Below are 15,919 nucleotides of genomic sequence, written 5' to 3' on the forward strand. Positions count from 1 at the left end.
AAAATTTGGGGTTCAAGATTGGGTTTTAGAGGAGGGTCTAAATGAAGCAAATTCTCCCTTAAGGAGCATGTAGCCTCTTTAACTTATTTGAGTAACCTTACTAATTGGGTGAGGTTTGTGCCAGGTGCCAACTTTATATTATAGAAGTAAGGTGTGCTTCAAAACTATGTTGAAAATTCATTTTGGGTGCGACAAAGCCTTGCGATGATCTATTGTTGCTCTCATTTATAAATTTAAAGTTCCAGAAATAGTGACGATCAAATAAATCTATAAACACTTAAGATTTTTGAAAATAGACTGTCTAAATAATATATTAAAAGTTTAATTATTTTTAGGATTAGAAATCCTTTTTTTTTTTAATGTCGATGAATCTTGAGGTTGAAATGATTGATTTGAAGGTTTTCCAGTATAAAAATAACTTTCACTGGTGGGTGTTTTAGGTACGCCGTACCCTTATAGAATAAGGTTGAGACCTTATACAACTTTTTTCCTTACTAATTTCCTTTGTCAATATTCAAATGGAAATTTGGGTGGAGCCACCCTAATTTTAAAAAAAGAAAAACAAGAAAAGAAAGAGAAGAGTTTGATTTCCCGCTCCTCCAAACACTCTTTTAATTCAAAAGAAAATGGGGTTATTTATACGCGTTCGTCTCATTGGATACTCCCCAATCATGTCCCATCCTCCCACGCTCTCTCTCAAGAGAGCCGTTATTATTGTCAGCTTTCTCTCTCTCTATACCACTAATCTTTCTCTCTCTCTACACCAACATCACCCTCTCTTTCTCTCTCTACACCACCACTCTCTCTGTGGTCTCTGCAACTCCATCAAATATACATAACCTAGAGAGCCATTTTTCACAAAAGAAGTAGAATAAGCTCTGAGAATCAGGGGAAGGAGAAAGAAGGAAACCTTCCAAAAGTGGGAATGGAAGAGGGCCTCGACATGGCGAGGTTGTCCCTGATCGATGTCTCTTCTGCTGATGACAGCCTGATCGATGGAGATCTTCCCCTTTTGCCATGTTCTGGTATGATTTTGTTTCTCTAATAAATATTCATCTCTTTCGTTCCGTTGTTTGGAAATCTCGGCTTCTCTTCTTTCTTGCTTGTTTCTCCTTTAGAAGTTAGGGTTTGGGGACCTGAAATTAGGGTTCTTGGTTCTTCATTTTTTTTTCTCTATTTATACTAATTCTTTTGGTTCTGCGATTGAAACTTTGGAATTAGTGCAGTGATCATAGCAACTGGAAAGTGCTATTATTTGTCTGGTTAACTTGGTTACTTTTTCTCTTTTATTTGTACTGTATTTGGGGCAAATATGACGAATTACTGATTTATCTTTAGAATAGCAACTACAAATAGCTTGTCTATTTGCTTTGTTTTACAGATACATGTCTTTTGAGATAAATGCATGGTATATGACTATATGTTATTGTTCTTTAAATTATGGACCTGCTGATAGTAATACATTCAAACATGTTAATTCTCTGATGTGGTGTTTTTTTTCAAGACCAATAAGTTAATTATCTTTTTCCAGAAAAGTTGGAGCACCCGTATTCCTGAAATGGATGCTGAGAATTACTTAGAAATCTTGCACTTTAAAGAATGGGTTTTGCATATAATAAATAGGTTTTGGGAGTCTTTTGCTTTTGAATCCTAGTTAAGAAAGGATAATTACTTTTAAATTTTAGTGTAGGGTCTTATATTAATTGGTGAATTTATCACTCTTTAATGTTTTGGTTTTCTTGTTCATGCCTTTCTTTCTGAAAAATCCAAGTCACCCCATTTAAAATTTCTCCAATAGCAGAAAATATGGGAAATCGATTTTTATAAGCTGAAAGTTTAGAGATCTTTGTTTATGTACAAATTTGACCTATAATGCCCTTCCTAAATTGAAGCAGAGCACAATCCACTCCTTTTTCTTTTTCACCTCTAAAGTTTGGGTACATATGGATGTGATGATTTATAGAAGACAGTGGCATTCATTCATCAAACAGTTCTTGTCAACACTCTTGCAACGTACATCATAAATCAGTTGCTTGTGATCTAAACTGACATTAACAGGAGACACATTTGCACATTAATAACGGAGACTTATGTGGGACAAAACCTAATACCTAACTGATTCAATGAGTTGTTCCTGATAGTTCACTCATGATAGTGCTAGTTGATGGGAGTTACTTCGCCAGCCAAAAGAGTCAAATAAATTTTGGTCATTTTCTCAATTTCAATAGAATGCAACTGGATATAGTATGAACAATATGGGATCGTGCCTTTCGGGATTAGCCGTATGAATGTTTGGTTGATGGCTCGAAGGAGCTTTCCCGTTCTGAAGAAGCTTTGAATGGCGCACGTGACATATGAAACACATTCTCAAAGTTTTGGATCATGACATGTTCTTGAAGGAGATTAGTGAATCCGTGTTTACCATTGTGTATGACTCGTTTCCTGTTGATATGTTGCATACATATATATCATATACTTGAAGGTTGTCCAATGTTAACATCATCATTTTATTTAGAGAAGGTGTATAGTGATTGCATCAGATTTGAGCTCTTGTGAAGTCTTCATCACAAAAGAAAAATTTAAGGATTTGTCTCTTGGTATTGAATCTTTATCTTCTATCATGTTGACAAATGTACTCATGTAAATCAAATGTACTTGTAAAATTAGGTTTTCAGGCAATATTGGCATTTTTGAACAGCATGTGTGTGTGTGTGCGTGTGCAAGGAAGGACAAGCAGTCCACAACAAACAATTACATTGGATATGCGACAAATGAAAGTCTTGTATTGTGGAAAATTTGTGAGAAAATCATGGATCATCAGTACTCATGCCTTGAAAATGCTTGGAACTCCACAAAAGTAATGGGTAGATGGAAGATGAGTTAATAACCGAATATGGTTGCATTAAGGAAGGAGGCATCAATGGATCTCATGTTTTTAACTAAAGTGCCAAACCGACTTTGATTCATCTTTTTTACCCAAGGGCAATTCAGTACTCCAAGTGCCAAACTGACTTGAGGCTATTTTTGTTCTAGATTTCCTGAAAATTTAATTCCACGGGCAGGTGAAGGGGAGGGGGGACCGAGAGGAAATAGAGTTAGATGGAAAGAAAAGCACTACAAAAGGATTTGGTGTGAAAGAAATTTTGTTGGGGGGTCCTATGCCTAGTCCTATGCCTAGGATCTTTTAGGTAGGGAGGTACATGATATTTTTGTGGTCTAATAAGGGTGAGGATCTTAAACTTTATCTTATCCCGTCCCAAGATCGGGAAAAGTAGGTGGGTTGCGTTAGGTAGGCAGCCAGCATTAAACTTTTTCACATCTTATCATGAATCCCTTAATAGAGAAGAATGTTGGAACAAGATCTATGTAGCCGACTCCAAATAATTGGGATAAGGCTTGGATGATAATGATGATTACAATGATGAGGTATATGTTATTTTCCCTTTCGGTAGGAACTTTTTGGAGCATTGAGAATGGTTCCAGCATCCATTTCCTAGTAATTGTGCACCATAGAGCACATTGTTGAGGTGCATGACACATATATGAGAACAAAGGTTTATTTGAGACAACCTATATTTTTGCCATTGACTGATTAGAACGGTGATGACATTGCCATCATGGCCTTCATAGCCTTTTTGGATATATCACCAACTTCATATGCATTGACTAGTTCAAATTTCATGCATATCATGACTTCCCCATTATTATCACTCCCGGTTAAACTTATCTTTTAGTTTCTCGATTCAAGAATATGAAATCCTGTGATTTTCACCCTTTATTCCATATGCATTCTTCACCTACCGATGATGTCACCTCTATTTCTATAGCTGAACCAACCAGTTATTGCCATCATGTTTTTTTCATCATTCTTTATTTTTTCACTACTACATTATATGATACTTTTCCCCCAAAAGTCAGCTCTGAATTTGCATAGGCTGGAGAATACCTAAGAAAGAATTTCAGTGAAGAAATAGAGAAAGGAACTATACTGACTACCTGCTGATAGAGAAAGAAGCTCTGGGGGAGGTGGGGGGTAGAGGCACATGCAAAGAAAGATACTGCCATGGGATTTGGTGTGAAGGAAAATTTGTTGGGGGGTCCTATGTGTACGATCTTTCGGTAGGGGGTTATATGTTATTTTCCCTTTAGGCAGGCACTTTTTGGAGCATTGAGAACAGTTCCAGAATCCATCTCCATGTAATTGTAGACCATAGAGCACACTGTTGTGCATGACACATATATGAGAACAAAGGTTTATTTGAGACATATGCTATATTTTTGCCATTGACTGATTAGAACGGTGATGACATTGCCATCATGGTCATCATAGCCTTTTTGGATACATCACCAACTTCATACACATTGACTAGTTCAAATTCCATACATATCATGACTGCCCCACATCAACTCATATGCTCCTTAAGGCCTTGTCCATTATTATCACTCCCAGTTAAACTTATCTTTTAGTTTCTTGATTTAAGAATATGGAATCCTGTGATTTTGACCCTTTATTTCTTTTGCATTCTTCGCCTACCAATAATGTCACATCTATTTCTATAGCTGAACCAACCAGTTACTGCCATCATGTTTTTTTTCCGTCAAACTTTATTTTTTCGCTACTACATTACATGATACTTTTCCCCCAAAAATCAGCCCTGAATTTGCATAGGCTGGAGAATATGTAAGAAATAATTTCAGGTTTTATCCTTGAAGAAATAGAGAAAGGAGCTATACTAACTTCCTGCTGATAGAGAAAGAAGCTCTGGGGGAGGGTGGGGGGTAGAGGTACATGCAAAGAAAGACGCTGCCATGAGATTTGATGTGAAGGAAATTTTGTTGGGGGGTCTTATGTGTAGGCTCTTTTTGAGTTATATGTTATTTTCCCTTTAGGTAGGAACTTTTTGGAGCATTGAGAACAGTTCCAGAATCCAAACGACCCTTTAATGATTAGATGTGAGGACACTTGGTATTTTGAGCAACTTAGGAGAATTTTAGGGAGAATAATTTGGAGAGAAAGAGGTTGAGCGGTCTCTGTTCATAGCTTTCTATATATGTCTCCTTAGCATATATTTTTTCAACAATGAAAATTAAGGGGAAGGTGTTTAATATGACCTGGTATACTCCATCATTTTCTCTCCTTCAATGAAATATGGATATTCATACACAAAAACATGAAGGTTCTTTTGTAGTGTGTGTTTGTGGATGTGTGAGCCTGTGTATTACATGGCTGGTCCAGTGCATTCAGGTTCTAAAGGATCCAATCTTCAATGTGTGATTATGTGTAATATTGGATCAATAGAAACAGTTCTAAACTGATTCAATCTTTAGTGTAATAGTGGTGGGGAGTTCACAATGTAGCATAAGCATATCTGGTCAACTAAATCACTGAAAAACAAAGCAGCCTAAGGTCAAGAACAGTTAGCCTTTGCTATTCGGTGCTCCCAGTGTCAAGCTCCAGTCACTTAATAATCATCTGGCTGTTCTGTCATTCACTGGATATATTTTAATAGTGAAAACGGCATGAATGAATATAACAAATGTTATCAAACTCGATTTAGCTGTGGAACTTGGCCCTGGGCCTGGCTGATTTACTCAGGTGAGTCTTGAGTTGCATGCCCAAATCTATGCCTAGCTCCCAAAAAAGGGGGAAATCCTGAAAAATAGTAAAAATAGGGGGGATTAAAGATAAAGAATGGAAACTATATAACGTTCTTGCAAAAGGCTGTTGGCGAGTTTGAACAACTAGAACAGTGGCTTAGACACTGATTCCAGTTGCTTGCCAGTTGTGCTGAAGCAATGCCATCGTGTGTGTCACTTGAACTTGAGGCAGAAAGTGGGCTAGGCCAGGAACTTGAAATCCTGAGCTCTTAAATTTCGGATAAATAGGGAATCTGAAATTGAAATCTCAAAAATATATTTTATTGATGTGTTTTCTTTAGGGGAAATAAGCCTATTAATTGGATGAAGAACACAAAAAGTAGGGTTAGGGATCAAATTTCATCAAAATAAGCAAATAAACACTACTTTTTTAAATAAGACAAAACCTAGGTCGAAATCTTCATTCTCTCAAATCCGTCAAATTTGATTGTTTTTGCTCAACTCCGAACTATCACCTGGATAGATCTTGAAAAAACAAAGTGATGGGCCAAATTTGTGCTCAAATAGGTGTTTCTTGGCTCAAAATCATGTAACAAAGGGGCAGATTTGTGCCCCCCAGTTTATGAGGTTCTAGGATTGGTAGGGTACCGAGCTTGAGTGACTCGGGAGAGTCTGAGACTCCTACCGGACTTGTCCAAGTTTTCAAACATTGCTATATATACATTGCTATATATACATTTCAAATACACACACACACTAGATGGAGTTAATTTTGTGGATAGAAGTATATTTCTATGGGTGATTGTTCATACATTTTCATTAAACTTGCAGATTTCTCAAAAAAGTGGGATGAGCCAAACTGCTTTGAATCACATGAGGACGTTTGTGATCGGGAAGCTGAAAAGGTGGCACCCCCGGAGCCCAATAGAACTAGAAAAGTTAGCAAGTGTAACTTGCGGAAAAGTTTAGCTTGGGATAGTGCGTTCTTCACAAATGAAGGTTGCCTCTACATCCACATGAGCTCCTTTTTGTTGATTTTCTTAAGAATTTGACGTTTTATTTACAGGAAGCACTTGATCTTCTGTATTCCTAAATAAGAATGATTAAGGCATAATTTAGATGAGTTTTTCTCTATTTCTTATTTTTGTTTCATATTTATTTTCTTACAGGTGTGCTGGATTCTGAGGAGTTAGCTCTTGTGAATAAAACTTTTAAGAAGGCTGAACCACCAAAGTTACCTGGTATTCAAGAAGAAACTCAGAGATCATTTGACTCATCTTCTACATTAGATGGAGGTGACATACCATTTCGAAACCTTGAAGTTGATACATGTGACTGTGTCCAAAAGGTAATCGAGAACGTTGGAGATGATGTAAAAATTCCTGATACAAAATGTGGTAACAATGAAGCAAGACCAAGTTTAAAAGAATCATCAAATTCTGGTTGTAAGTACCATACTATTCTATGATATTGCAATTTAAATTTATCTCGTGTTAGTTTACCTAATTATTTCCTAGTGGCTTGCTCATACTCTTGCCTTTTTTAATTTCTCTGCACACTCTTTGTGACTATTAAGTACTTTTACTTGCATTACCAGCTTCTACCAAGCGATCACTAACTCAAGGCAGGGTGAGTTCTCATCATTAAATTATTTTCTAACCTTTATTTATTTATTTTCATGTATATAAAGGTTGAGTTAAATCTTTCTGTTGTATACTCTAGATGAAGCAAGTGCCTGTTTCCAAGAAGTGCTTCACTCCAAAGCATGGACTGGACCCAACTTCAAAAGGAGTTGTCATTCAATTAGTAGAGGTATGTCCATAGTATTCTAGTGTCAAGTTATCTCTCTAAGGGTGGTGCACTTTGCAAACTGACACTGCATAATTGGTTATATATGAAGGCTACAAGACATGGGGAGTCTAAGTCATCTCTAAAGCCTCCAAAGTTTTCTTCCCAGATAAGTAAACCTGCTTCAATAGCAATGACCAAAAAACTCTCTGCAAATTCTAGAATTGCTAAAACTACTCCTGTAAAGGGTTTGCCGGGTAAGTCTCAACTCATAGTGTCCTCTACGGAGTTCTAATATGTATCCTTTTTTCTTTTCTAAAATAATATGGTAAATTTATTCTTGATTGTAATAATTGCAGATAGAATGGGATACCTGCAACCTGCTGCAGTCTCACAGAAGCATATCTCTACTGATTCATGTAGTGTTAGGTCTACTCCTTCTCCAAAATCTTCTTCTTCTGGATCTCCATGTTCTTATAAACAGCTTTCTTCACTTTCCTCCATTTCACTTGAAAGGTCTGGTAGTGCCTCTTCTGACTCAATTGCTAAATCACCCCTGAGGATCGTGAGAAATAAATTTGAGTCTAGAACTACGAGTTTATCATCCTATCTCATGTCCAATTCCCAGTCATCTTTGAGCATATCTCCTGCAAGCTCCGTTGATGCCATATCAGAGACTTCCTCAACTTCCACCAATCATGGGTCTCATTATTCAAAACCATGCAACGATATTGATAGCCTTCCCTTACATAATCAGATAATGCCATGTGCTGATATTCAGAACGAGACAGCATTATGTCCATGTGAGGAGCAGACCGTTGTTCCTGAAAATGTCAGGAACGGTTTGTTTTGTGTAAGTGTTGAAAAGCAAAGCAATAGATCATCTGTTTCCTCAGCAGTGGTACATGGTTCCAACAAGGGTGGAATCCAGAAGGGCGGTCATTGCATTAAGCCAACGGGTCTTCGGATGCCATCACCAAAAATTGGGTTTTTTGATGCGGTTGGTTACTCTATATTCCTGAGCACATTTCAATTCACTAATTGCTTTTCTTTTTCCAACATAGTAAGTAATATATTATAATCTTAAGGACTGAAAAAATATGAAAAACTCATGAATGATGATGCAAAGAGAAGTTTGGACCCACCATTAAGAATAGTGTTATCTGGTGAGTCTCAGCCTCTTTCCATGGCTGTCATCATTCTAGAGTAGGTAATGATGCTGAGGACCACAGCTTTCTCATATTCCCTACAATAGAGTTATAAAATAGGCGTATTTTGATTTTGAGAGTTTGCTTTGGTAGGCCAACATTCCTCCTGGGCATTCTGTTTCTACATCAGAGGAAAGATCTAGGGTCCATTCTACAATTGGAGGCCAGCAATCACAACCTGGCATGCAAACTTCCGTGCCCAGAAATGCTACTGGTCTTGGTATTTCTGATGTGGTCAAGGTTAAGGTGAACAAGATTCAATCTACCAGAGCAGCAGCACAGTCTCAAAATGTTTTTTCAGGCTCTCATCACTCTGGGCCATCACACGCCTCTTCCAGTTCTACTTCAAGACCTGCTGCCCCTGCACGACTGGCACAACGGATACCAAAGCAAAATCCTAGAGCATCTGATGCACCTAAAATTTCAGAAAAGAGACTCAGCATGTCTTTAAAAGCTTGGAAGGGATCCTCTGCTAGAAACAACAAGGATGGAAACTTTGAAAATACTCAAAATGTAACAATAAAGCCAGCTGAGTCATTTGATAGAGCTTCATCTTCAGATTTGAGTGAAGAAAAGAATCAACAAGAGGACTGCAGGGGTGATTGCAGTGCAGAGAATCAGGTATCCAGTATGTCTAATCTAAATGTTCCTGAAGAAAACAGTCCTCTGGGTTGCAGTGAAGCAAAATACGGTTTTGATCTCGGAAAGATATCATCATATGACACATCAAGTATTGTTTCATCTGAAGAATCCTTAGCTCAGAATATGGATTTTTCTCTTCCCAGAAACAGGAAAAATGGTGATTATTTATTAAGCCCACAGTACAATGCAGTTGTTTCTTTGGATACTGAAAGTAAAGATCATGGTGAGATTTTCGGTAGAAATGGAAATTGTATTGATCTTAAACCAGATTTCCGTTATGTGCTTTCTCTTCCTGTTCTTGAGGTAAATGAACTGGATAAGTCTGATACTTCCAGGTCATCATCCTCTTATTTATCAGAACCCTCTAGCTTTAATCATAAGTTAGACGCTCTACAAAGTTCATCCGAACTTAATTCTTTGCCTGTTCGTTCAGAGTTTATGTCCTCTGGGAAAAGTCCTTTAGCTATTAATTATTCTTTGTGCAAATGGAGTGAAAATTATGAGCAGAACATTGAACTGCACAGTGAAAAGTCTTTGGAGAAGAAATCTGCATATTCTTTACGAGAGAAAGCTTCATCTCTCATTGCATCAGGAACCTATCCTCCAGATACAGTTGAAAAAATCGGACAAGAAAATATTATTTTGAAAGTCTTTAATGAGGATGACGTGCACGAAAGAGTAATTGTTCCCAAGGATATTTCTTGTGGTGCTTCTCCAATTGTCAGCAGCTGATTTCATTTCATCAAGGTGACGACACTTTGTAGCATTTTATAGACCTGGAATTCAAGACCCCAGTTACTTTTGTTCAAGGAAATTCAAGAATTCTTACTTAGATTGTTTTATGTGATTATCAGTCTAGATACAGATAACAATAATGATAGCAAAAGCATTCTGTAATGGCAAACTTCGAAGTTTCTTGTCAACTATCTGTCAGGAATAAGGTTTTCCTGTACAAAATTATGAATCTCATTTGCGTATGTGCTCACCTTCTTGGATTTATCATATTTAGCTTTTATTGCAGTACGGATTCATATAGACTTCTAGACTCATCACAATGTGCAGAACTGTATGGATTCGTTTATTTCTGTACCTCATTGTGGCTTAATGCAGGGCCAGAGCAGTGTTGCCATCCTTACCTTTTCCTTTTGTTTTGACTTCTTTTGAAATAGCACACATGCTTCCCTAGTGAACAATCGGTCCTTAACATTAACTATGCCTGGCTAATTACCTGAATAAAGATCTCCATCTCACTGAAATTTTGTATTGGAAACCTTATATTGTACATTGGTATTTATTACTGGTTGTCATTTAATGTGACTGAATAACTTTAGGAGTATGGCTTTTGATTTTAACCTTAGTCCGGGTTTTGATTTCCATATTTGTATAGGATTTCACCAGGAAAGAAAGAAAATGTAGTTTAACCTGATCCTTTATTCATGCATTCATCTGATTTTCTTATTAACCCTTGGGTGTAATTTTTAAGGATTATCAATATTAAACATTGTCAGGATTTTATTCCCCTACATGACAAAAAAAAGAGGAGTTTATTTGCTTTGCATCCTGAACTTTCCATTACAGTTCGGGTTAATGCTCTATGAGTCCCACATATCTTGATGTACCTGTATCCTGTTAAGTCTGTTAGAACAAAGAGCATCCTTCTTTAGAACCATTCAAGGCTTGAGAAGAAGGTTTTCCTTGGTCCAAATGAAGTCGCAATAGACATTCTATGTCACTTATCCCTGAATTCTAATATGCCTTGTAAACCTAGAACATCCTACAACTTCTTGCCCCCTTCTTTCAGGACCATCCTTCATACATACCTCTATGGGGATCATAGTTACCGGGATCTCCTCCCTTGCTTGGCGATCCCTTGCAGAACCTCGTTTCTCTCGATCCCGGAGCAGATCTCGTCTGAAACTCAATTTAGTGTTTTCGGGATCTCGCTCCATCTTATAAGGGAACGAGTTCCTTATAATTTAATTTCACATTCCTGAACATTACAGGATCTAGTTCCCTGGTCTTATGGTTCGCGCTCCAGAGTGCATTGGGATCTAGATCCCAAAATAACAAAACATAAGCATCGCCATAGACCAATATGGGATCACTTTAAAGTTCCTTATTTATTTCATAGAAGGACTAAGCTTGCATGTTATCCGTTAACAACGCCAGGAGCTACATTTTAAAGCCACGGATCCTTATTAACACAAGGAACTCGTGTTCTAAGAAAGTGGAGCTACCTCTTATAAAAGTTATTCCTCGCTCCATAACGTTTTGGATTACTTTTAGTAATGCACTCCCTGAGTTAAGAAACTCAAAAAAATTCCCTTGGGAACTTCGGTTCTTATGTATAGGATCTCGCATCTTTATATAATAATTCTCGATCCTATCTAATAAAGAAGCTCAATCCCCAACGCACATGTACCACGATCCCGACCTTTGAGGGTGTACATGCATCGATCCCTAACACAGGGATCTTCAGTATTGCTTCGATCCGCCGATCCCGCCACCAATCCTGGAACCGTTCCCTTGCCCAACAGCTATGATTGGGATTACATGATGCTCAAATGTACAAAAAAGTTTTTGCATTTGAACTTGTCATCCATGTTTTCTCATCAGAATAAAACAAAATGCTTATCCAAATCGGAGTGTGAATAATACAATTTTGAGAAGGTATGCTGGAAATGTTGTTCAATCCATTGATTCCTAAATTAGAGGTACAAATAGATACACGTATGGATAGAAACAAAGGACAAGAAATTATCAGACATATAATAATCACTGATGAGGGGAACCCCACTTACAATACTATAAATATTTCCTATAGGAAACGGGTGATATAAAAAGAAGTAGCACAATAAATGTCCAACTGTATTTTCAACACTCTGGCACTATCTCCAAAGCTGAAATAAAGCTCAACCATTCTAAGCTTCCAAATAAAATTGCATATCTATCTTTTCCAGTCACTTGGGTAAAATACGTGCTGTTTGGTTGATTTCTGAGGAAAAGTGTTTTGATGATTTCTTTGACAAGCCTTTCTTTATATAATGACAATGCATTCTTGATTTATTTTCTGATTCATTCTCATGGAAAACAATATTTTATTCTATAGGAATCACACTCTTACTGTCATGATAGAAACAATAGATAAAGGACTAGTTATTCCAATTTCTTCCATTATTGCCTTTATTTGAATAATTTCTCTTGTGATAGAATGCATTACATGATATTCTAGTTCAGTTTGAGGTGGATACAATTGGTTATTGCTTGCTTTTCCATTTTAGAAAGCTTTTTCCACTGATGTAAAACACAATAGATGATCTATTTTTGTGCTAGCCAGTATGATTGATAATGTCAATAAAAAATTATATTGAATGAGGATAAATGAAAGGGAAGAATTCTCTATTGAGGATACATGATTCACACATAGTCTGACATATCTTAATATCATTTAAAACTGTGTGGGATTGATTTTTGGTTGGATTTTTTATAAACTGGCTGACAACTCCAGCATCACAAAATGTGTGAGGTCCAGATGTTGAATTATATCAGCTAACCATTCTTCATTGGTTAGCACATCTTTTTTCTGCTGACAACTCCACAGTGTCACAAAATATTTGAGGTCTAGATGATGTGAATTGCATCGGCCTATAACCATTCTTCTTGGGCTAGCACATCCTCTTTTCACATCTTTCATTCTTGTCCATTTACTAGTGATTGTTCAATTAGTAGGCGCCTTGCCCTATATAGGGTTTGGATGTCTGAAATAATTATGCTGATATGTTTCAATCTATCTCAGCCAAAGTTAGGTGTGGCTTTAGCAGGGCTTGCACCCTGAATAGCCTGTCCGAATCAGATGTTATTTGACCTGAATGAAACTCAGATGAGAGTTCCTACAGATTTTCTTCAATAGAATGGTGATTACTATTAAGATTTCCAACTTCCTGAGGTCTTTAAGATCTAAGATAATATTTGAACCCACCATCCTTCATCATCAGCAGTGAAAGCTTTGTTTTCCCCAAATACCATTCGCATAATAGCTCCCTTGTATGTTTCTATTGAACTTTCTTTTTATTGTAAAAGCATGTAATGATTTACCATCTTGCCTTTTAGAGTTTCATAGAAAATCCTTGGCTGAGTTTCCAATTTCTCCTCAAATAAAAATTTGGGAACTAAGTCCTGTCTTGGTTGGGAGGTATTTCTGGTAGTCTCTTTGAATTACATTCCTCGAGGGCTTGTTTTCCTGGGTAGCTTGCTTCATTGACTTACCCAGCAAATTGATTCATCCTATTGTATTCCAGAGGAAGCTTTTTTACGCTTTTTTGTTATATTTTCCTGGTTTTGAAATTGCAAATTATGTAAATTTTTTTAGCATCTTAAATCAATTTGCCCCAACTAACATGGCGGGAAAAGTATGATGCAGGTCACATACGAAGGCTATGCACAATGCAGGTGAGTGCATAAGCATAAAAGGTTCAAACAAGTTTTTATGTACAGCGAGGAAAGGCTTATGGGTGCTTTACTTTAGGGGCATGTTTTCTCTCTTATGGGCATGAATCAAGGGATAGAAATAAGATCCAAGTATCAGAGTTAGCCACCGAGGGCTACAAAATTCATAGAAACAGAAGCACTTTGGAGCCAAGATTAGTCAACTGCCGAAGTAGATTATCATAATGGTACATCTTAAGAATAGTTTGTGTTTTCTCGTGGAGATACAGGGAAAGAGGTTTATGCCGAATGTGAATTCTTAAGTGGGTACCATGATTTAAATGAATGTGTTGGTGTATGCCGGAATAATATTGCATCACTTGGTCTACTTGATGCATAATGAGTGCTTTTGAAACCAAGCTTTAAAAAGACCCCTGCCTATGAAAAGGTACTGTTTTATTTGGGGGGGGTGTGTTCATAAATCATAACCTCTCCATTTGAAGATTTGATTTTGTGTTTTAAGTTGAATTAGTGAATGGTGAGTCAAAAAATTTGAAGTGCAAGAGAGGAATTTGAAACCGAAATTAAAAAAAAATCACTTCTTTTTTTTGTTTTTAAAATTTAGAAATATGCGGATATGTATGTGGTTTAGAGATGGCACAATCTAGTAAGAATTTCTGGAAAAACATATCCTGTCACCAGAAACTCTGCATATCAGATGATGCACCCCAATGAACAGAAATTTGTTGCAAAAAAGAAAAAAAAAAGAAAAAAAAAAGAGAAAAACAGTTGATTTCAAGCTGCAAAAAAGGTCCACTTTGCAACTTTTTCTGGACCATCTGCTTCAAGTATTTATACATTTGATAGATCTACATCATTGTTGGAGCTCCAAATACTAGTTAGGGGCAGAAATAGATTTACAGTCTGTCATGTTGTTTTCCCGCGCCTGATTTGAGTTTTGTAATGGGATTTTGAGCGACGGCACTACACAAACCTCACCCATAGGGTAATACACCTATAAAAATCTAGCGAAATTTGTCAAAATGGACGTGAGGTATTTACTATTTAGCATTTTACCTATCTGTTTTTACTTAAATTCTAAAATACCCATCAAAATACACGTAATTTTGAGTTGGAATAGCATCAAAAAGGTAATATTAAATGGTTGAAAAGCGAGTTATATTTTGATAAATTTCCCAAAAATTTATTTCTTGTTGAAAAGTATACTCTTGTATTTGGAACATTGTTTCATGCGGGCTGGACCATATTTCTACAATATGCGGTCTGGAGGTATAAAGCATTCATCTTAAATGGATGCAACTAGGTGGTCAATCTAAAAGCAATTGTAACTGACAATTCAAATGTGCTTTTAATATAATTATTATTTCTAATTTTCAATATATTTTTTTTAAAGATTATATAAATTTAGGATCAAATTATATTTAAAAAATATATTTATTGTCAAGCCCACATTTCTACCATATGTGGGCTGGTTACATAGAAACCGTGTCCCTTGTATCCTGCAGTTTATAGATTGCTTGTCACCTCAAATGTATGTTGAAAATGGATGTTTAATGTGACACTTTCCGGGCATGCATCTCTCATTTGTGTTTCCTTTACATGCATCACGCACAATGCCCGTTCTGGTGAAAATATAAGATATGCGGTGTATTGTTTGTAAATGAACTCATTATCATCATCATCGGAGCTTTTTCCAAGTTGGAGTCGGCTACATGAACTACAAGTGTTTTCATGTATTCCTTATTTATTTCTCCCAAATTTATGATCAATCTATATTTCTATGCTTTCCTTTCTGAGTTCATATTAAAAAATTTGGGCAAATTCCATGGAGGACATTGCCAAAAGCAGTGGTGTGCTTTTGGCTATCCATTCGGATGGGCTGGAGGAACCTTTTCGACGCTCTTTTTAGGTGGTTGTAGGATCTTTCAGCCCACCTTTTTGGTTTGCAAGATTGGGCTAAGAGAGCATGGGGACTATCATATATTCCTTTACTAAAAAAGCTAGGGGATAATAGTTGCAGATTGTTCTTATCTTCTTTGGAGGAGGCTAGGAAAGTTGTTCAGATCCGGCTCTGGAGAGTACGAGTCAATCGTAATTCTCTCTCTGCGGCTCCTAATTTTATTAGACTTTCTCCATTTTCTTATTAGAATAGAGGTCGAAGGGCTAAAGATGAAATGCTTGGGCAGTAGATGTTACATCTGCAGGGAATGTTGGGAGAGTACAATCTGATGTTGATG

General features: G+C 36.8%; 1 protein-coding gene across 1 annotated transcript; it reads left to right on the forward strand.

Annotated features, from left to right (window-relative positions):
* The first annotated feature begins 642 nt into the window (after positions 1-642).
* LOC18433080 (uncharacterized) lies at positions 643-14,030 on the forward strand. Its single transcript, XM_006843177.4, has 9 exons — positions 643-1,025; positions 6,430-6,597; positions 6,768-7,043; positions 7,196-7,227; positions 7,321-7,410; positions 7,499-7,643; positions 7,746-8,386; positions 8,688-9,983; positions 13,657-14,030. The coding sequence occupies exons 1-8, from the start codon at positions 926-928 to the stop codon at positions 9,966-9,968; spliced, it is 2,733 nt and encodes a 910-aa protein (XP_006843240.2). The 5' UTR covers positions 643-925; the 3' UTR covers positions 9,969-9,983; positions 13,657-14,030.
* Positions 14,031-15,919: the final 1,889 nt, after the last annotated feature.

The sequence above is a fragment of the Amborella trichopoda genome, chromosome 8 (genome assembly GCF_054954075.1).
Source record: "Amborella trichopoda isolate Santa Cruz 75 chromosome 8, AtrichopodaSantaCruz75HAP2 v2.0, whole genome shotgun sequence".
Taxonomy (NCBI): Eukaryota; Viridiplantae; Streptophyta; class Magnoliopsida; order Amborellales; family Amborellaceae; genus Amborella; species Amborella trichopoda.

What these genes read in the sequence shown, in the direction of transcription:
- LOC18433080 (XM_006843177.4), top strand. Translation starts at nt 926, where the DNA reads ATGGAAGAGGGCCTCGACATGGCGAGGTTGTCCCTGATCGATGTCTCT. An exon ending in TCCCCTTTTGCCATGTTCTG is followed by an intron (nt 1,026 to 6,429) that starts GTATGATTTTGT and finishes TTAAACTTGCAG; the next exon opens with ATTTCTCAAAAAAGTGGGAT. An exon ending in AGAATCATCAAATTCTGGTT is followed by an intron (nt 7,044 to 7,195) that starts GTAAGTACCATA and finishes TTGCATTACCAG; the next exon opens with CTTCTACCAAGCGATCACTA.